At 49.1% G+C, this 20,625-nt stretch overlaps 3 protein-coding genes across 3 annotated transcripts; 2 read left to right on the top strand and 1 right to left on the bottom strand.

Moving 5' to 3' along the window:
• The first annotated feature begins 4,191 nt into the window (after positions 1 to 4,191).
• On the top strand, positions 4,192 to 6,457 carry LOC141745342 (uncharacterized). Its single transcript, XM_074593019.1, has 3 exons — positions 4,192 to 4,411; positions 4,607 to 4,830; positions 4,961 to 6,457. Exons 1-3 carry the CDS (start codon positions 4,192 to 4,194, stop codon positions 5,273 to 5,275), a joined length of 759 nt encoding a protein of 252 aa, XP_074449120.1. The 3' UTR covers positions 5,276 to 6,457.
• Positions 6,458 to 9,150: 2,693 nt separating this feature from the next.
• Positions 9,151 to 15,622, top strand: LOC141745060 (uncharacterized). Its single transcript, XM_074592173.1, has 4 exons — positions 9,151 to 9,291; positions 13,701 to 14,059; positions 14,230 to 14,465; positions 14,982 to 15,622. The coding sequence occupies exons 2-4, from the start codon at positions 13,729 to 13,731 to the stop codon at positions 15,339 to 15,341; spliced, it is 927 nt and encodes a 308-aa protein (XP_074448274.1). The 5' UTR covers positions 9,151 to 9,291; positions 13,701 to 13,728; the 3' UTR covers positions 15,342 to 15,622.
• Positions 15,623 to 17,287: 1,665 nt separating this feature from the next.
• LOC141745111 (homeobox protein vex1-like) lies at positions 17,288 to 20,150 on the bottom strand. The gene is made up of 3 exons (XM_074592274.1): positions 19,888 to 20,150; positions 19,403 to 19,680; positions 17,288 to 18,657 (listed from the first exon to the last, which is right to left on the bottom strand). Exons 1-3 carry the CDS (start codon positions 20,012 to 20,014, stop codon positions 18,289 to 18,291), a joined length of 774 nt encoding a protein of 257 aa, XP_074448375.1. The 5' UTR covers positions 20,015 to 20,150; the 3' UTR covers positions 17,288 to 18,288.
• Between the last annotated feature and the right edge of the window lie 475 nt (positions 20,151 to 20,625).

The following is a 20,625-nucleotide window of genomic DNA, read 5'->3' as shown; positions in this document are numbered from 1 at the left end:
AAGCTTCAATAGGAAGGGGATATCTCAGAGCACAATCCTGCCCCTCTGAGCTGGCTTACTGGGGCAGAGCTGGCCTTTGAGCTGGAAGATGTGGAGCAGCAATTAATTCTTAAAGGCCAGACTGTTATCCCAAAATATATCTTTTTCTTAACTGCCTGCCAAGCAGGACTAGCCAGTTCTGCAGACCCTCCTCAGCCTTGTGCATATACATTTCTGCAGAGCTGCCTTGCCTAAGCACCATTATCTTGATCCCATCCCACTTGTCCCAGCCAGCCATCTATAAAGCCACTTCTTGGCCTCTTTGAATGCAGCTCCTGCTCAGAAGAAATATAGGGGTCAGTGTCAAGTGACAAATCTCAACTCATTTTAATTCCCCTGGATGCTAAAATGTTCCTTTCTACATCACCTCCCACAGAATGGCCTGGCCTGGGCTGGCATTTGGCATTATGATCCTCAGAATCCTTTGGTCCTGAGGAAGCTGATGGTCCTTATTTTCATGGGGAAGGTGCTGACTCCCCAAAGAGAGCAATTATGTATTGTACAAGCATCTGCATAAAGTGTTGTCATCATCTTCAGTAAATGGATCTTAAGACTTCTGCTAGTGGCAGTCATATAGGCGTGTCTGAGCTCTTTCTCTCTACCTCCTTGTAGCAGCAGAGGGAAAGGTCCTGTATGGTCCTGGTCTACTCTCAAATTCCCAAGGGCTTTAGCATAAGCAGGTTTTCATCCCATTGGCAACATCACTTGATTTTAAACACACTATTTCTGAATCACAGTTTAGCAGGAGGTTTTCAAACAAACATCTACTGAATAATACATAGAAACAGAAAGACAGCAGCTTAAGAATTTTAGATAAAATTAAACTAGCAGCTGTTAAATATTGTAGCAGTCATTACATCCAGAAGTCATCTGCCATCTATCCAGGATACTTATACATTTTATGTGTAGTGGAAATGAGATTCGGTTTAACCTTGTCACAACATGATCAATTTGTGTCTCTGAGAGCTCAACATTTGACACCATCTTTTGGCTGTGACATTTGCCTCAATAAAATGCAATTAATAAACCAGCAGTGTATAAAGATGTAATTTGCAGCTCAGATGGTGAAAATGTCTTAAAATCTGTAAAGAAACTATGTGACAGATGCATCAGTGGATGCTAAAACCCGAGATTTTCTATTTTTTAGAGCACCATCATATGTCATGTATTCTTTTTGTCCTATCAAAGAGCTTTCCAAGTACCTTTATTCATTGACAGAAAATAAAGCTAGAAAAAAAATGTCATACAGGTAGACTGTTTTATACTTATAAAAAAAAATGTATATGGATATGTAAGTATATATTTTATATTAAGTAGCCTATATTATTTATATTTATATGTGTATATAATATTACGTAGGAACAAGGAATGGAAATAATTCTGGGCACAAGGGACATATTTATCTCCTCAGGATGGGATCTTGCCCCATCTGTGTTGCAGAATGCTGTTAAAGTAATCAGAGAGATTCAAATTGAGACGGAAGCTTGCAGAAAAGTTACACTTCCTTTTTCTGATGTTCATGAGAATTTAGTCCTGAGAAAGGCATTTTGTCTGACTGCAAGGGAGGCTCAGCAGGATTCTCCAGGCAGACAATGGCACCAGTATTCCCAGTTCAAGCTGGAGAGGCTGCTTCCAGGCCACAAGTTAAATATAGCTGACTCAAGGGACTTGCCATTTAGTAACTCAGTTAACACAGCAGATTCCTGTATGTCTCCTTCCCATCTCCTGCCTTCTTGGTCTGCTCTGGGAAATACGTTGGCACCAGAATTGGCTAGTACTCAGAACCTCTGATATTTTAAAATATTTTCTCAGGTTTGTGATGGGGGTAGTCTTCACATTTACCTGATGAAATGAAGACTAAAGAACCTGTGCTTGGAATATTTGGGCTGGGGCAGGGGAAGAGAAGTGAGGTGATTTTTTTTTATAAAACAGGAAATTTAAAACCAGTCTTGTACATTTTCGTCAAGCAAACTTTCTAAACTTTCCATTGTTAATCAGAAAGTGCTTGGAAAGGATGAATGGATGAGGTTTTAAGCAATTAGATATCAAACACTTTAATACAGTGAAAAAACCAAATATATATATCCTGCAGGGCTTTGTCCATGCTAGAGAAGTTTGTAGGCTTCTTTAGGTTTGTAACACATGTACAGGAGGCATTAATGCTTCAGCTTTTTTTCAGACATTTTTACACCTGTTTCCTTCAGAAAGCTTATTTAGACATTTTAGCAGTGGTTCCCTCGATTCCCTCTGGGAAGCTTGTTTAGTGGATACAGGCTGTTGCTGTAGCGCAGGCTGCAGAGTCAGTCCCTACTTACACAGACCAGAAACAAAGGGCTCCAGGAGGACTGCAGTCATGTCTGGTTGCGGTAGCACCCACAGGTTCTAGATCAGTTATTAGCCACCTTTAAATAAAGGTGACAATAGCGTTTGTATTTTTGTTGGTCAGAGACAATTAAACGCTTGAACAGTGGCATCACTGGTGGAGCAGAGGAGGACTCGGCCTATGCCATGAAAATGAGCAAGCAAGGAGAGACAGCTTAGAAGGGGCTCACAAGTCAAACTTGAACATCATTTAATGAAACAATTTGCTAGTAAGCAGAAAATGGTAGGATTTTGTGATGGATGGATATAGCAGCTACATTTTGAGTGGGCAGGAGCTGAAATGTAGGTTTTAGGAAAAGGTAGATGAAGAGGTTTGAGTAAAACATTTTGCTGTATTAATATAAAGAAAATGTATGTATATCTTTATAAGATTAAAATGTAATACATTGAAAAATTTAGATATAAACTAAATAATTAAGTAGGAGGAGTTCGATTTTCGAGCCTCTACCTCACTGACAGCCTAAGAAATAAGACAGAAGCATGGTTACATTAACTGTGATCACAGACGACGTGAATGCTGAGAAATCTAGCAGGAGTGGCAGAATAATAGAGCAAGTCACAGGGTAAATGGACAGTGGGGCTTGTGTGCAGGTGGTAGAGGGTGACTGTAAAGCAGAAAACAGGAATAAGGACAGACAAATCAGACATGCAGTCATGGTTTCTGGAGGCAGACAGATGCCGAGCAGGGGTGTGATAGGAGTTATCAGTGGTGCTGTAGTCCTACTCTTTTCTTGCACGGGAGGGGGGATGGAAAGGGGAGGGAATTCATGGTTACCCCACAGTGAAAAACTGCCCATAAAACACTAGGAACCTTTTGTCAATGTACTACAGGGGCATTACTGGAGCAGCCAAGTGTTCCTGGTGCACACAAAAGCCAAAGATGGGATAGGAACACTTCTGAAAGACAAGCGTAAGGTAATAAGAGGAAAGACAGGGAGAGAAAGCAGATAAACCTGTGTGACCTGCACAACTGCAAGAGATCTGGGAGGGAAGATATGGTATGGATTCTGTAACCTCAGCAAAAATCCCAGCACAACTTTAATTCTGAGACAATTGTTTTTTTCTGATTCTTTAGTCCGGAAAGCATACTTTAAATGAGCAGCCAGGAGCCAGACGATTGGTACAACCGAACAGCCTTGACCTTTACCTTTCTGTTTCACAGCCTTCTCCTCCAACCCCCTCACCCCATGCCTGGTGCTTATAACCTGATGCTGCAGTCCCAGGAGAATGCAATGAGTGAGTTTATCTACTTGCTTGCCTCAGGCTGTCTCGGGAGCACGGTGCTCAGCCCAAAGAGGAGCACGCTTGAGAAGATCCCTTTAGACAGTGGATCCTCTGCTTGAAAAGGAATGAAAAAGCCAACTCCAGGGGAAGGGGGATCGGGAGCAGCAGCGTTCCCTCTCCCGCCAGCGTCTGGGTATGCTGGTCCATGTGCGCTCCCCCGGGGGTGCATTCCCCAGCGCTGTTTGAGGCCGCTCAGCTCTATAAATGCCATTTGCATGGGCATAGGATGTAACAAGAGCTGTAAATCACTGACGGCGGAGTGAAGTCCTCCAGGGGCAGACACGGCGGAGCCGAGCCTCCGCGAGCTGTGGCAATGTGTGAACGGTATCTTTTGTTGGGGGGGAGGACTGATGGCAATTAGATGATACTTATCTGGCCCTTTGATGTGTATTTACACAAACAACGTTTTCCTCCGGGACTTGCGGTATAAAGGAGGAGCCGTGCTCCCCGACACCCTCCTTCCCGGCATCTCCGAAACAAGGCAGGATGACCAAGGCCCCTTTCTCTGTGGAGTGGTTGTCCCAGAGCAGCCAGGCCCTCAAGAGCCCCACCGAGGGCTCCCCGCACCGATCATCCTCGGCGGCCCTGGGTCACCGGCCTGGCTCCAGCCCCGGCTTGAGCGAGCGGAGCGAGGAGCGGTCTGCCGGCCCGCGGGACGGGACGGGCGGCAGGAGCAGGGAGCGCTTGGCGACCCCCCCCGCTGCAGGTAACCGCGGATTCCCCGCGGCTGTCGGGGCATACCGGTGCTCCGGCGCTGGGACGGGGAGGACGGACGGGCCCTGTGCCACCCCCGGGTTCCGGCTAAGGACCAACTGTGTGGTGTTTGCCCGGAAGCGAAGGAGGCGGGCGGGCACCCACGCGGTTCCCAGGCCTCTCTGACCCCTTTCCTCCTTCTTCCCAGGAGCAGGAGAGCGGCCGTGGGGAGCGGAGCAGCCCCCGCCGGAGGGGGGTCCCGAGTGCTCGGGCCCCGAGGAGCCTGGCGGCCGGGGCGGGGGGCGGCGGCTGCGCACAGCCTTCAGCGCCGAGCAGCTCAGCACCCTGGAGAGCTCCTTCCAGCGGCAGCAGTACCTGGGGGCCGCCGAGCGGCGCCGGCTGGCCGGCAGGATGGGGCTCTCGGAGGTGCAGGTGAGCGGGGGGGCTTGGGCAGGGCAGCTGGGGGGACACAGGCCACGGGATGGGCCACGGCTTGGGCATGGGCCGTGGCACGGGCTGGGTAACCTCACCTCTCCTCCTTCCCGCCTCCCCTTTCCCCCAGATCAAGACCTGGTTTCAGAACCGGCGAATGAAGCTCAAGCGGCAGCTGCAGGAGCTGAGGACGGAGCCTTTCTGCAGCCCCCCCCCTCTCCCTTACGGACCTCACAGCGGCGTTGTGCCCGTGCCGCTCACATACGTGGCCCAGCCACCACCTCTGCCCCGGCAAGGGGCTGCCTCTGGGGGCCTCACCTTGACGGCGCTGCCAGCACCCACCCTGGACCTCAGCAGCGCCTGCAGAGCACAGCCTGTGGGCTTTTGGGCGGCACCCTGCTTTGTAGGGTACAGGGATCCCAGAGCTTTCTTGCTGGGTGTCTAACCCTCCAATATGGACTATGACTAAGAAGGATTTGCACTACTGATAGCTATCTGGGCTGCCCTTGTCTGTAACTGCCTGGTGGAGTTATGACGCAGCACTGAGCAAACTATTTTACAGAGATGCACTGGACAATCTGGATCTGGACCATGGTCTCCCGACCTCTGCATTTATAGGCAACCATGTAAAATAGAAACACAGTGGGGCAAACACTAATATAAATGGAATCTTTTAATAAACTGAAAGTTTTTTCAGCTTTCATGTGAATTCCTTCCACGAGGATTCTAGAGCTGTTTACCCTACCCTAAAAGAGAGCTCCTCTTTATTAAAGGAAGCATAGACTCCTTATTCTCTAGAGCTGTTCTTCCCTCCCTGCAATTTATTGAGGGTGAGTGCAAAAAAGTGTGCATTTCCCTGTCCTCTAAAGCAAGTATCCAACCCCTTCAGCCACTTCCTAGGTGGCACGTTCTCTGATGGGACTGTGCATTTATCCAAATGTGTGGATGCACCTATTACTCAATACTGGGCTTGCTTTAGTTGCAGAATGGATGCTTTCTGTTGGAGCTCTTTAAATAACATATAGGATATGATTTTAAGACTTAAAATGTTACTTTCTAAATAAATATGTAAATCTATCTTCACACTTTCATGTGCGGTCTCAGTAGATTAGTAGTAAACAGGTCTTGGAAAGAATATAGCCTTGAAACTTATCAACAAAATAGTATCTCAGAATCTCACATGCACCTAATGGGGTATGAGTGTGATTATCAAAAGAAATGCAACATTCCAAAGCTGTTTTTTCCCCTAAATGGTAGCAAAGTTGTTACCATTGTGCCATGCACTTTTTTTTTTTTAATTTGAATAGCGCTCTAGAAAACTTTAAGATCAAAATAGTCTGATTTCAGGCTAGAGACAGGGCTTGGAGAAATGATCCTTGACTGATGTAAGTTGCCATAAATCTTTCAAAGTCAATTGTCTACTAACATGAAAAGAGCAATAAAAATTTCCATCACTTTAGAGTTGATCTCGTGTTATTAGAAGACTTCCGGCGCACTTGTAATCTGGGCTCATGGTCTGAAGAATGGTCTGAAGGTTCTCTGTCAGTCATCCTCAAACACACCTATTTTCTTTTGTATACAGGGGCCGATCTGCCACTTGAGTACACTTGCCTGGTAAAAAGCAACATTATGTGCTGCTGAAGGTTATGGCCTTTGATTTTCTGAGTAGCTGTCACATTTGGAAGTCTCTTTAATTGTTTTGTAATCCATGCCGTATTTTCCTAGCCTTTTGAGATATTAGTATTTGCTTGCAATTGCACAGTTAATGTGGTTCTAATGCTAGAGTTTCAGAAAACTAATAAGGGCTCAGGTGCTATCAATCTTGCTGAGATCTCTTCGGGAATATGATGCATTTGGGATTAAGGAAATTTGTTGACACGAGATAAAAATTTCCATTGAAGGGAGGCTTATTTCTCAAAGTCAGGTATTACTAAACGGCTATATCGATTCAAAGGAAAAAAAAAAACCACATAAAATCTGCAATTTTCTGGCTCTTTCAAATGTCATTAGGGAACTGGGATATTTCCAGAAAGAGCTCTGCAATGGTGAATATTTTCTTTGCTCTAAAGCAGTGACATTTTTAAAATAACAAAACTGTGAAGGTCAATGAATATACAGTTTACCGTGAGAGGGCGGGGGGAGGTCTTAAGTGTGAGACCCGACTTGGCTATCCCATTTTGAAGGGGTTGTGGTAGAGGGGTTAGGTGATCCCCTTATAATCTTGTATGGCCACAGAGGCGGACCCCGCCTCTCCTCTAAATGCTCACCCCGTACAAAAGGAATAGTAATAGCCCTTCGTGCTGTTAGAAGACAGACCGGGGGGTATCGGGGGCTGGGGGGGGGGGCGCAAACCTCCGAGGGGGCCGGCCGGGCCCGGGGCTGCCCTCAGCACCGCGGGAGCGTCCCAAACCCGGACCAAACGGGGAGGAGGGTGAAAGGGAAGGAGGGGACGGGCACCGCCGCAGCTGGGGCCGGGGGAAGTGAGAGAGAGATGAAAGGGCTCGCGGGGAGAGAGGGACAACAAAGTGCTCCCACCCGTGGGGACAGGGTTTGGGCGGAAGCTCTCCCCACCCACCCTACCCCCCAAGAAGGGCAATAAGGAAGAGGAGAGGCAGGAGCACACCTTAGCGGGGGCTCCAGATACCCCGGGTGAGCTGTCTCCCGAGGTCCAGCGGGGCTCGGAGGGGCACGGGAAGCAGTTCCCCCTCCGTCCAAAGGTTTAGAGCAGGACAGAGGCAATTGGGGTTGTCGGGACAACATGTAGCGTTGCAATTTTGCCACGATTTAAGCCCGCGGGGGTTGTGGGGACCATGCTGGGACAAGCAGGGCTGCGGGGCCGAGCGGCACCGGCCATGGGGGCAATTTCGGAGGTGGAGGCTTTGCTTGCGGGGTGCGTGTATGCGGATCCCTGTAGTCTTGCTAAGGCGGGGGGGTTCGCGGTGGGGGCGCGGGTTGGTGAGCGGGGTTAACGGGGTGTCCTGCCTGTGGGGGTGTGAGCTGCAGAGGGGCTGGCGAGGGAGAAGCCGGGCTCTGTTTGAAAAGGTGCTAATGATCACTTAACATAATGACTCTTTGGCCACATGTATACTCAACAGGCACACGAAATGCCTTGCCAGTGTTTCGACAGCGCTGGCTTGCAAATATTTTCCCGTTTCCCGACAATTGCTCAAATGAACGCGAGAAGTGATGCTCACTTGGCTGAGTCCCTGATAGTAGCGGATTCCTCCGAATATCTACATCATAATTCCTCTTCTGCCTGCACAAGTTGTCTTTCTCTAGAAGGTAACTGCCACATTCCAGCGGTCTAGAAAACTGCAACTAAAATCATCTCAGTTTTGCTAAAGCGGTCCAATTCTGTTACTAAAACGTGGTTGCAAGTTTTTGCCTTTGATCTGGGGGAAAGAAACCCAGCCGTCCCTTCATGTTTTATTCCTACTCGTTTGAATTTCTCATCCGCTATGTTTTACCCCCGGCAGCAATAAAGGTGCGTTAGCGGCAGCGCAGGACCCCTGCGCGCCGGCAGCCCCTCGCCGGAGAGCAAAGCGATGCTGCTCCGGCACCGCTCCCGCTGGCGCTGCAAGCCGCAGGGCCGGCATTAGCCAGGCGGCTAGCAGCCCCGCAGATAACCTCCCCGGTTGCTTCCCCCAGCGCGGCTGAGAGCCCCTTCGTTTCTAGCACTCCCCCCTTTGTGTCTTTAATCGCATCACAATAACCATCGGTACCGGAATGCTCTCCGGCAAGACAAAGCTTTGTCTGCAAAGGAGCTACAAATGGAAAATCCGAGTCGATTAGCTGGGGAGGAGCAGTTTAATGCTTGTGCGGTGAAACTGTTGGAGCCCCCGGCCTGGCGGCTCTCGAGGAAGAGGCTGGGTAACCTGGAAACTGGGCTCCCCGGGGAGGAAAAGGGGATGGGAGGGGAAAATTGCCAGAGCACTAACTTCAAAGCCTTTCTCCCCTGCCGTGCGTGCGCGGAGGGGGAGAAACATGATTGAATTAGCACAGCGGTAATGGCAGGGAGCCGTCTGCAGCCCGTGCTCGTTAACGCCTGTCCCAATTTGGCGAGAGCAGCCAACAGGGGACTGGGAATAGGGTCGGGGTATTGCCCCCCCTGCGGCTCCCAGACACGGTGGAGCCACTCCAGGGACCTCTTTACAAACCAGGTGAAGTTATTCGGCGTTGTGTGCTAATCGGGAGAGATCTCGCACTGGCAGGCCATTACATCTAATTGCTGCCCATTATCTCTTCCTTTGATACGCAATTAGACGACAATTAACTTGATAAATCCCACCGAAGCGGGGGCAGGAAGAAAGAGGAGAGATCTCTTGGTCTCAACTTGTTCCTCGTGCAGACTTTACTACTTTTCCTTTACAGCTATTTCTTAGGCTCTCTAGGCCTCGATTTACCGTTATCTTCCAAAGGTATTTAGTAGGGAGCTAATCCCGGCAGCTCTTTGGTATTCAGGTAGGTTAAGTGCTTTAATTCTTGTTTTAGTGCTTAGTTATTTCACCTGGGCAATTCTGAACAACTGTGGAGGTGTCACAAGTCCTCAGGCAGCGTGGTGATGGTGTGTATGGGAACTCGAGTGCTATTTTGTTTCGAGCTAACTTGTACTTAGCTTATCTAGGCGCTTTGTCCATTAGTTGCGCAAAGACCTGAATGAGATTTCCCCGATAAACTGTTTTTAATGCAAAGCACGAGCTTGCCCACAGCGGCTGAATAGGAATATCTGGGCTTGCAGCGTGTGAGCCGGGAGGGAAGAGGGTGCAGCGCTGCCGAGTGAGTCAGTGGCGTTTGTCGTTTATTGTGTGTTATCCCGCATTGTTCCCGTGGGCAAAGGAGCGACTGGCTGATGGCCCTGTTAGTGTTCACGGGTACTTCAAACAGCGGAGCATCTATTCCGAAACAATCGATCTCGTTGATGCCTAATTGACTATCTAATAGCACCTATCAGGACATCAAAGGAGGCGCTGAATAACGTAGTTAGCATTTCCAAAGGGGAGCAGCGGAGGGTACAAACAGTGATCAATTGTCCCACCGGCCGTGGGCGGGGAGCCCGGCACGGGCCCTGCTGCTCGCTACGATCCTGAGTTTTCTATGGCCCCGGCTGGAGAAGGGCAAAATGTCTTGTTTTGCCTGCGCTTCCAGCAATGTTAACCTCCTTCCCTGCAGTAAGTCATCTTACTTACCTCTGAAGGGCTGCCGCAGGCTCTCTCCTAAAACACTGCTGCCTGTTTGTGCAGCTAAACATAGTGGGGTTTTGGGGTTTGTGTGTGATGTTGGGTTTTAGTTTTTTGGTTTGTTTGGTTGGTTCCCCCGCGGGGAGTGAGATGGCATTGTAGTTGTTCTCACTGCATCCTCTATCATCCCCACTTTTCCAGTTTTGTCAAGAAGACTTTGAAATATCTGGGCTTTTCAGAAAGATAAATGAGATCTGCCTATGATGGAGCCACTAACTCAGTAGGTCCCAGGTCTGGTGACCTAGTACATCAGCTCTTAATCTATGATAAATGCTGTGATAATTTGCTCAGTATGCTGTTTTTTTTCATGGACTACTTCTTACAAACACGGCCAGTAGAAGGAAAGTTTGGAACCTGAAAATTTGCCCAATTATGCCAGAAATTATTTTTATTGAGAAGAATTATTCCTCTGTTTTCCAACTTGTGGCCATTTTTTTCTCACGCTGTCACACAAAAACAGGTGTGATGGTATGTTGAAGGACTTAAACATTGGCACACCAATAGCATTCTTGGGGAGTGCAAGTACTCGAGCTTCTAGTAACCGGTGCAGGAAACGTTGCAGCCTATATAATGGGATGAAGCTTGCCCCCAACAATACCTTCATGCATGCAGAGCTGCTACAGTACCGCCTGTTCTCATAGGCTTATACGTTGCATGCATGCACAAGGCCCCAAAAGACATATTCCCGTTATGTACTAGTGAGGTAAATCTATCATTTGTCCCTAGAAGTCTTGCAGAGCTTACATGAAAAGAGCACTGTGTCCTAATGACATTAGCTGTAATTCTCACATCCTGGCATTAATCACTGGACCTAAATTTCAGGGTGTCATACTAAGTTACAAGTGCACATAAGCTAACAGTAAATTTCTTGAAGCAAGCATGTTTCTTATGGTTGTGAGGCTTACACGCAAATGCAGCACAATAAATGTTTTGAAATATGATTTGGAGAAATGGGTTCACTATGTTCTTAATACAAATCGTGTAAGAAAAATACATGTATTTTCCAAGATTCTACATTATCTCCAAATTCTGGGTATACAGAATTCTTTTGAAAAGATATTAATTTCCCTAAAAAAATGGATCTCTTTTTGATCATGATTATACATAAATTGAATGATACAAAAGTTTCAAGTGATACAAAAGAATAGAATGGAAGTAAATTTGGGTCTCCTTTAAGCACCATATTTCTGCAAGGTGAGGGGAGGAGAGCCTCCATCCACCCAGGGTCATCAAAGTTTTCAAGTTTCTCAAGCTGCCACCTCTTTCTGATGGGAGCTACAACAGCCACATAACACCTCCCACCCTTCCCCATCTGTTCCAGGGTTTTGTGGTCCACAGATGCAGCTATATTCACCCAGGGTGTGTGTGTGGGAATCCTATGGCTGGGTATAAACATCTTGTTCAACACGCAATACAGATTGGATTCTAATTTAAAAAAAAAAAGGAAAAAGTAATTTTTTAATTGACTTTCAGCAAACAGTGGGATGGGTCAGCTGCTTACCTGCATACTCAGTCAAATGACAGGGGAAATGGCAGCAGCTATGCAGGGGTACTAACGATTTCCCTCTATAAGACACATAATGTATAATTACAAATGCACATGTTGGTCCTTTTGGGCTCGGCGCTGAGTGCCTGGTTTAATTTTGGCAGTAGGGATGAAGTGTCGTTCCCTAGACTGTAGTCCCTGGGTGTCACTCTGTGCCTGGGTGGGGGGACTGCAGGGCGCAGGGAACCTGGGGATGCCTGGCTTGGCACGGGTTTCATCTGCTGGAGAACCAGTGGGGAGGCTGCACAGGGGGGAGCACACTGCTTGCTGGGCAGGTGTCTGCTCAGCTTAAGAGCTCCTGAATCCCAGTGGTTTTCAGGTACTACCTCCAAATGTGGTTTTGGCAAGGCAGTTGGGCTCTGCAGATAGTACGCAGTGTGTTACAAGGAATAACTTGCTGTGGATGAATTTATACATGGTGGAACCTGACTTTCTCTGCTTGAATTTGTCCGCACATGGGGTTATTCAGAAATGGCTGCCCTGAAATAAGATGGAGATAGTGAGTACAGTGGTGCGTTTGCTCCAGAAGAAGAGGGACCGTACACAGGTGTAACAGTTCAGGAATAGTTATTAAATCCAGAAATTATTAAAATTAATGTACAGGCACTTGGATCTTTTGGGGGCAGTGAGTCACCTATCTCTGTTTGACTGAAATGTGTCTAAGAAATGCTATGAGGTTTAAACGCTCTCCTGTTACAGTGGGTTTGGTTCAGTCAATGGCACACACAAGTATGTGTTTCTGACCCAGGGAGGGAGTCTGGTCTCCAGCCCAGTGTTCAACTGCTTGGGCATTTGCACTGGCTTATGCATATCAGCCAAAATGACAGTCTTGTGCCAAGAGTAACTGGACCTCTGCTAGAGTGATGGGCCTGCTCCTTGTGGGGTGCAGGGCAGAGCTACTATCAGGGCTGTGCCGAGGCAAGTACAGCCTCTCCCATGCCTGCCCTTAGGGGCTGGTATTGCAACCAAAGCTGCAGAAGGAATCCAGCTCCTAGGCTCTGTAGGCTTTGTAAGGTGTTTGCATTGCACTAGTGCCCGGGCTTTATCGCTTCCCTGGGGACAGAGCTGGGATAAGCCGGTGTGGCCCTCAGGGACAGGAGGGGTCGATAACGTGCTGTCCATTCTGGTAACCATCAAGTTACGGGAACGCTTGAAACAATGGAAATGAGTAGCACGGATATGATTTTCTTTGCTGATCTTTCATTACTAATTGAGGAGTTTTGAGGAATGTCAGGGCATTCACCCAGTTACAGGCGTGGCGGTAGCTTTCCCTGGTCTTTAGGAGCATCGAGGGTTAGAATGTGTGGTACCCATATACCGCTACTGCCAGTGGGGTCGTGGCCGGTGAGGTCTTTTCCACTAGGGTGGCAAAAAGCCGGGTGCAAGTTGGACACAAGGAGAGCCCGGAGACGGCTGAGCTGCCGGGATGCCCCTTTCCCCAGCCGGCATTTCCCCAGTCGAGCTTTGCTGGGGAGGCATTTCGGTGTCCTCCCTGCATAACAAGGGCATCGTCCTCCTCGGGAAGCGTCGTGTGGATTGGGGATAGTTTGAAGTTGATGAGGTGCGAGCTTCGCTGCTCACTTAGTGCTTTGATCGCTAAACTCTTCGGGAGGTCTGTTGCGTTTTCTGGCTAGACAGACGGCGCCAAGTTCAAGCTGAGAGGGCCCGAGGCGCTGCTAACCCCGCAGCCCGGCTGTGGTCCCCGGGGGTGAGGGCTCAGCCCCGGGGATAGGGACTTCTTGATAGCGGCCCCCCACCGCTTTTCCCAGGGAGTCCGGTCTCCGCGGCTCCCCCGGGGTGAAGTGCCCGACGGCGGGGCTGGGCCGACCTTATCCCTCGTCCCCGGTTTCGGGTACCTGCGGAAGCGGGACCCCGCGGCTGAAAAGGGGGTGGGTAAAACCGCGCAGTTATCGGCACCGTCGGTATCTTTAAACGCCCCTCCGCGGGGCCGGGCCTGCCCGTGCCCTGCCCTCCGGGGGAGATGGGCAGGTTTGCACTTCAAGGGGGTCTCCCCGGCCCCGCAGACACGCTGGAGCCAGGGGCTGTAGACATTTGCCACACGTGTGAACTTTCCTCCTCGCTGGCAGCTGTTATCTCTGCTCGATTCCCACTTTGATGTGGGTTCACACTTGCAAACGAGCCCGCCCGAGACCGAAGCGCCCATATAAGAGCGGTCCGAGCCCGGCGCTCCCCCAGGCCCTCACCGCCATGAACCAGGCCGAGCTCCCTTTGGCAGAGACCAAGCCCCACGGGGTCAGGCCCCACATCTGCTGCGCGCCCCCTCCCCGCGCCCCCACCTCTCTCGGCAGCACCCCCCTCCTGGTCAGAGCCGAGCCCCGACGTGGGGGGCCGCGGCCGAGCCAGCCCGCGGACAGCGAGCCCTGCGCGGCGGAGCGGGACCGAGCCAGTCCCCGGGAGCCCACCGACCCGTACCCGTCGGAGCCAGGTGGGTGAGGAGGGGGCAGGAAGGGAGAAAAGGGGAGCGGGCGCGGGGGGACGGGACGCAGAACCTCGACTCCCGTCGGTGCGACAGCCCGACGGGACGAGGGGAAGCGGAGGCACCCCCGGAGCCGGGGGAAGGGACCTCACCGCCGCCCCTTCCCTCCTCCTTCGCAGCCCCCGACGGCGGCTGGCTGAGCGCCGACGAGTCCTCGGGCTACGAGAGCGAGAGCGCCGGCGGGGAGCGCACTGCGGCGGCGGCGGGCGGGACCCGCGGGCGGCAGCGGCGGGCGCGGACAGCCTTCACCTCGGAGCAGGTCTGCCGGCTGGAGAAGACCTTCCAGCGCCAGAAGTACCTGGGGGCCTCGGAGCGGAGGAAGCTGGCGGCGGCCTTGCAGCTCTCGGAGATGCAGGTGGGTCCCGGAGGAAGCGGCTCCTTCCCGGCCCCGTCGGACAGGGGCAGGCAGGCTCGGCTTCGGCCTTCCCGGCCCGGAACAGACGTAGCTGGGTTTAGCAGGGGCTGTGGGAAGGGTAGTGAAATCCCTCGGGAATTAACGAGTTAACGCTCGAGGATCTTTGGGGCGCTTTGTACCGGGCAAGTATCAAGGTTCCTGTATTTCTTAATAAGGCAAGCTATTTGCCCTTGATATACGGCGATCTGCGTAGACCTTGCAAGGTCTTGTCACATGGTCTTAAAGACTCAGTGGTTAATCTAAATCACTGAACACGGACACTCTTCCCCTCTACACCCCTCAGATCCTCTGCCCTGAGTTAACTAGGGCGAAAGCGTCAGTCCAACTCTGTCAATTCAAGTGGAGCAAAATGGCAAAGGCAGACGAGATACAGTTGTTTATAGTCTGAACATTATTTTTAAGCAAAGTCCCTAATTTCTCTCCTCCACTCCCCACCCCGTTCTCTTTGTTGCTCAGATCAAGACCTGGTTTCAGAACCGGAGGATGAAACTGAAGAGGCAGATACAGGACCACCAGCACAGCCTCGTGTCTCCTGCTCCGCTCTACAGCTACCCCCCGGGGCCCCATCCAGCCCTGTTTCAGGAGGGTCTCCACTACCCCTTTGCCCCACAGCACCAGAGACTCCTGCCTCTTACCCCGGTGCCTGCTGTGCAGTTCAGCTTCTCCTTTCCCAGATACGATGCATCGCAAAGCACCTACTGCTTTATGGCAAATGAGCTGCCGTACTACCATCAGCGCCTTCTTCCTCATCCTTCTTTCCATCCAATTATTCAGAATAAAATGGACAAGCAATGCCACCCTGTATACGCATTATAGGGGGGAAAAAAAAACTGGGGCAGGCAAAGGGGGAAAGTTTTGCATGCTGTAATGGTATTATTGTGTTCTCAGAATCTCTTGTCTAATTTGGAAGAGTATGTGTTTATTATTTTAACTTAAATATCAAAAGGAATAATTATATATTTTTGCTAATTGATATTAAAATTTATTGGATATGATGCCACTCCTTCATTTTTTGTTTGATAGGCTATTAATTTTTTAAAAATTGGTAGTCTACTATCTTTATTCAAAAGATAGACTGAAAGGAAGCTGATGAAAGGAAACTGGAAGGAGAAAGGTGGCAGCAGAAACTTGCTTTTGCCAAATTTCCCATGGTGTAGGGAAAAGATATTAAGTTTAGTCTGAAATGGGCATGTTAAGAAACTGGTTTTCATTTCACATCCCCAGTTTTCCATATATATATAAAAATAAAATCTGAACCTGCGCCAATTCTATCAAGGTTGCACTCGTGCAGTGTAAAAGACCGTGCTCGCGTGAACATCGGTTTTGGGTAATGGGGAAGGGTTTAGATGTTTTAATGCACCTTACCTGACTTTCCTACGCTCATGGTTAGGTATATTCTCTCTGTTGTTGAGTGTGTTTGGGAGCCTGAACCTTAACAGTTGCATTGCACTGTTTTTGGCTAAGTGCATCCCCCAAGAGGAAGGATAAACTGTTGGTGAGTTTCTCTTCTGAATATTAATCAATTTATTGCTTTGCATTTCCAGTCTCATCTTTCCTCGAAAGCGTCAGCTGTGTTAATTAAGTCGGTGTGTCTTTAAACAGAAATTAAATGGTTCAAGGCCTCAGTATGGAATTTTAAAGTTCTACAATTAACAAAACAAATACTTTGTGAAAAAAATTAAGAGCATAATTGTGTTCAGTTTGTAGCCATATCATTTAAATGTGACTTTAATCTGCAAATTTGGCCTTTGATTCACGACTAAATGCCCATGATAATTGCATATTTTCAACTTTTTTTTTTTTTTTAGTAAATTGAACCCTTTAGAAGAAAAGTTTAAAGGGAGTAGCTCAAGTTTTTGCTTTAGCAATTTTGAAATTTGTTGGGTTTTTAGTTCTTCCTGGGATCAGTTTTCACTCTTGAAAGAACTTGATTAACACTTTTTTTTGTCTTGATCGTTTAGATTTTAATGAAGTTTCCTTATTCATCTGAAAGATCTTCTAAATGCATTAGAAATTAAGTTGGTTGCTGTATTGTTGTCTAAATTTTCCCCCTCCAATCCAGTGAGCCATCAAGAGTTTCAATGTAATAGCCTAGGGGCGTCTCACTTGTGAAAGGATGGGGAAAAGGGAATTTTTCTCCAATTATGCTGTTCCAAACCAGATGCAGTCTTAGCTCCAAGAGGATTCAGGTTGACATGTTGGAAGCAAACTTACTGGTTATCGGGGGAAGCAAGGTGTGGAATTACAGGCTGACCGTTCACGAAGAGTCATGCTGCATCTTCCTTCTATTGTATACTCTGTGTTCAAAGGGACTAAGAAATGCAAGGTTGTCCCTTCAGCTGCCTAGCCGCATCTCTGAGCAGTGCTGTTCTGGTGTGGCACTGAGAAGGTGTGTGCTGGGAAAGCGGGAAATTCCTTCCAGTGTCTCCCACCCTCGCCCCAGATATGAAAGGTAGGAGTGCTTGAGAGCAGGTTCAGAGGTAACTTCGTTACGGCATGCTCAGGGATTTCTTTTTTCATCAGAGGGTATAATTAAACAGAAGATGAGACACAGGAGGCGGGAATTTGGATGGAAGTACATCCCTTCCTGTATCTCAATATCCCTGTTTTCTACCAAAGGCTGATTTCAACGTTGTTCTCAGCCCCACAACACAACCGTTAATGAGAAGGCAAAGGGAGAGTGGGGTACAAAGCTGTTGTAGGCCCTGTTTGTCGACTCTTTTTTTCTTATGAGCAATCTCTCCCTGGAAGGGAGGGTTTGTTTGGTTTTTCTTTCCTTTGACAATTGCGAAGTAGTCTAACTGTCACCTAGCAAGCAGGTTAGGATGAAGTGGGGAGGGAAGGAGATGTAATCACACCCATTGCAACTGCTTTATGCTGATGCAAGATCTTTTGTTTCTCATTATTCCCTAAGGGCTCGGCTTTGCCATTTTCATAAAGCTTGCTTTGAGATTTTTAGGAACAGCCCTGAGTGTTCCTGATAGCAAGCTTAACAGAATCCTGCAGTTTAAAATCAGCTGAAACTTTAGAAGTAAAAACTGAAACATTTTCATTTTGAGTATCCCAGGAGACCTGAACAACTCCAATGTTTTCATCAGCAGATTTAAATCACAGGTATGTTTGACACTGGCATCAAAATACATGCTCGCCAATTAATCCTTTCCCTCTCCCTAAATGCATAAATGGAATATCTGCGTCAACACACAGGGGAGGCCACTTCAGGAATGGTGCAGAACATACAGATAAAAGACAATACTGGACAACTTGTTCAGTTTTGCTCATAGGGCTGACAACTTTGGTACCATTTTCATTTCAATGTGCTTGCTGTAGATTACAAGTATTTCCCTAAAAACCCACACTCAAACAGAATGGTCTAAGTTTTTAACACTCTTGTCTACTACGTTATATAATTACTATGTAAATTTAAGTGTGAGGAGTACTCTCCTTTTCAGTGGGGATCACCACATGATTATGAGTTGTTTTCTGAAAACAAACCTTTGGATAGAAAAATTTATATAGAAATTTCAATACAGCATAGTGAAGACTGTAGGAATAAGTGAAGTTCCAAGTCCTTCACATACACCCTCAGTATTACTTCTCTAATACAGGCAAATTCTTTTCTCCTTTAACATAAACCCCAAAAGTTGATTTTAAAAATTAAAGTTGAATTATCAATCTATTTAATATAACAAAATAAGTTAAATAATTACTCCTAGAGATATTTGGCAGTTCTTATTTAGATTACAGATAGTCTTTGGCATTTTTAACAGGAAGGAAGATATGGCTGGAACCTCAGTCTTTTATGGTCATCGGTTAGAGTCGTTGCTGGAATGACAGAAGAGTAACAAGATAATCCTGGGCTGGGAGGCAACAGTAAAGCTGGACTTGGCAAAACAGGCTGAAGGGACTGAGCTGGAACAGAAGGCAATAACAAGGCAGGGCTTGGCATAGCTGGGTGAAGGGAAACAGTAGAGGTAGAAGAGACATTGATGTCCATCCCCTGAGAATAGCTGGAGTTAGCAATATCTGGATAACAATAAGGCAAAAATAGGCCTGAGAAAAGAGCTTCCACCCTGGCATCTTGAGTCTGACGTTTAAATTTCATGCGACGATTCTGAAACCAGGTCTTTATCTGAGGATAAGAAAAGAAAAAAGTCAAGAACCAACCCACTTGTCCCTTGTCCCCTTTCCATATAGTACATCCTATATAACCATATAAACATCCTGAAGTCAGACTTACTATCTGAGTAACAGAATGTATTAACAGTTATAAGATTTAGGGCTAATAACATTGATCTGTATTCAGTGTAGAGTAATTGTCTGGCATGAGGGAGAAATCAAACTGTGACAACCCCATGATGCACAGGAAGCCAATCAATCAGAGATAAGATCTGGAGCGGGACTGTAATTCAAGATTAGTACAGTGCAATTTAAATAGGTGGGTAGGGCTAGTTCTGTTCCAAGAGAAATCCTGCAATACCATCAAGGATATTCATAAATTGAAGGAAGAATTAGCCTGAAAATGGAAATTCCACTGATGGTGCAAGTACCGTTACCTCCAATGAGTTTTCGCCTTTTAAGTTTGTATTCACGGTTTCACATTTCTGTGCTGTCTCCGTTTTAACGCAAACCTGCGGCAGAGAGCAGAGCTGTGCCAGATGAAGCGGGGCTGTAAGCTTGTCCTCTGACAGAGGGTTAAGGCTGACAGGCGGCCTGACAGGCGCTGTCACTGTCCCCGTCCGCCGGGCGATCACGACGTGCCTACCAAGGCGAACACGGGCGCCTCTGCTCATACCTCCCGCGGTTCTCCGGGGGGGTGCGAGGCCCGTCTCCCCCCTCAGGCAGAGGGGGACCCGGTGGGCCCCAGCGGCGCTCACCTGGCTCTGGGAGAGGTTCAGCGCGGCGGCCAGGCGACGCTTCTCGCTGGCGCCGATGTAGCGCTGCTCGCGGAAGCTCCGCTCCAGCTCCTGCAGCTGCGCAGCAGAGAACTTGGTGCGGGGTCGCCCGGGCACGGCAGGGCCGCCTCCGCCCGCCTCCACTTCGTGCCCGGGGCTGCTGCCGTCCACGGCTTCTGGCACGGCGGGGCCGCCGCCGCCCGCCTCCGCTTCGTGCCCGGGGCTGCTGCCGTCCGCGGCCTCCCGGTGCCGGAGCGCGTCTGCGGGGACAAGATGGGGCGTCAGGGGGGGGAGCGGGGGATCCTTCCCTCTGTGCGGGTGCCGGGCCGCGCGGGCGGTGACGTAGGCAGCGGCCGCACGTGCAGCTGCTGTTCCCCGACGGCCCCACGCGCGGCGGCCGTTACGCTAACGGCCGCCACCAACGGTCACGCCGCGCGACCCGCCTGTGAGGAGAACGCGGGACTCACCGAGGTCCGCTGGGCTCTCCCGGCTGCCGGTGCCTCCACGCGGGGAGCGGGGCCGGCGGGCGGCGGCCTGGGCTCCGCCGCGGCTGCTCTGGGCCAGCCACTCCACCGAGAAGGGGCCCTTCTCCATCGCTCCCGGCTCCGCCGCTGCTCCCCGCTCACTGAAGCTGCCCCGGCTTTGGGGGCAAACATTTAAAGCGCTTTCTGCGACGTGGTTTGAAAAGGCCGCAAAAGCATCAAATGAGGCCGAGAACAAAGGACCCCATTGAGAGGCGCTTTAATCTCCCCTTTCAGGTGATTGTTACATCCGCCTAATCTCTGAATGCAGTAGTTAGCAGGACTCAAGGCTACCTGACCTGGCGCCAAGTTCAGCTCTGAGTTGTCTCTTGGCCACGTAGCTGCTGGTAATTGCATCACGGCCTGCACTTTTTGTGCTGCCAAAACTGGCCTCGACTCTCGAACCATGCCGTGATTTTCAATCTTTATCGCCTGGTATGAAGGACAAGGATGCAGAAGGGGCTGGTAACAAAGGAGGACATAGAGGGGCCTGTTTTATGAGACTTAAACCCAAATTTGGAGCCTCTCTTGCATGTTTGATGCAGGGCTTGGAAGAATCCTGTTGTCTTTCTACCAGCAGAGTGACTCAAAGTAGGAACGAGTAAGTAGTCCTCGAGCTTGCAAACAGGTAAAAATTATGGAGAAACACTGATACTGGTATCTTCTCAATATGCCTATGAATAA

The sequence above is a fragment of the Larus michahellis genome, chromosome 6 (genome assembly GCF_964199755.1).
Source record: "Larus michahellis chromosome 6, bLarMic1.1, whole genome shotgun sequence".
NCBI classification, from domain to species: domain Eukaryota; kingdom Metazoa; phylum Chordata; class Aves; order Charadriiformes; family Laridae; genus Larus; species Larus michahellis.
The sequence above is the reverse complement of the archived record's forward strand: the minus strand, read 5'-3'. Positions and strand labels throughout refer to the sequence as shown.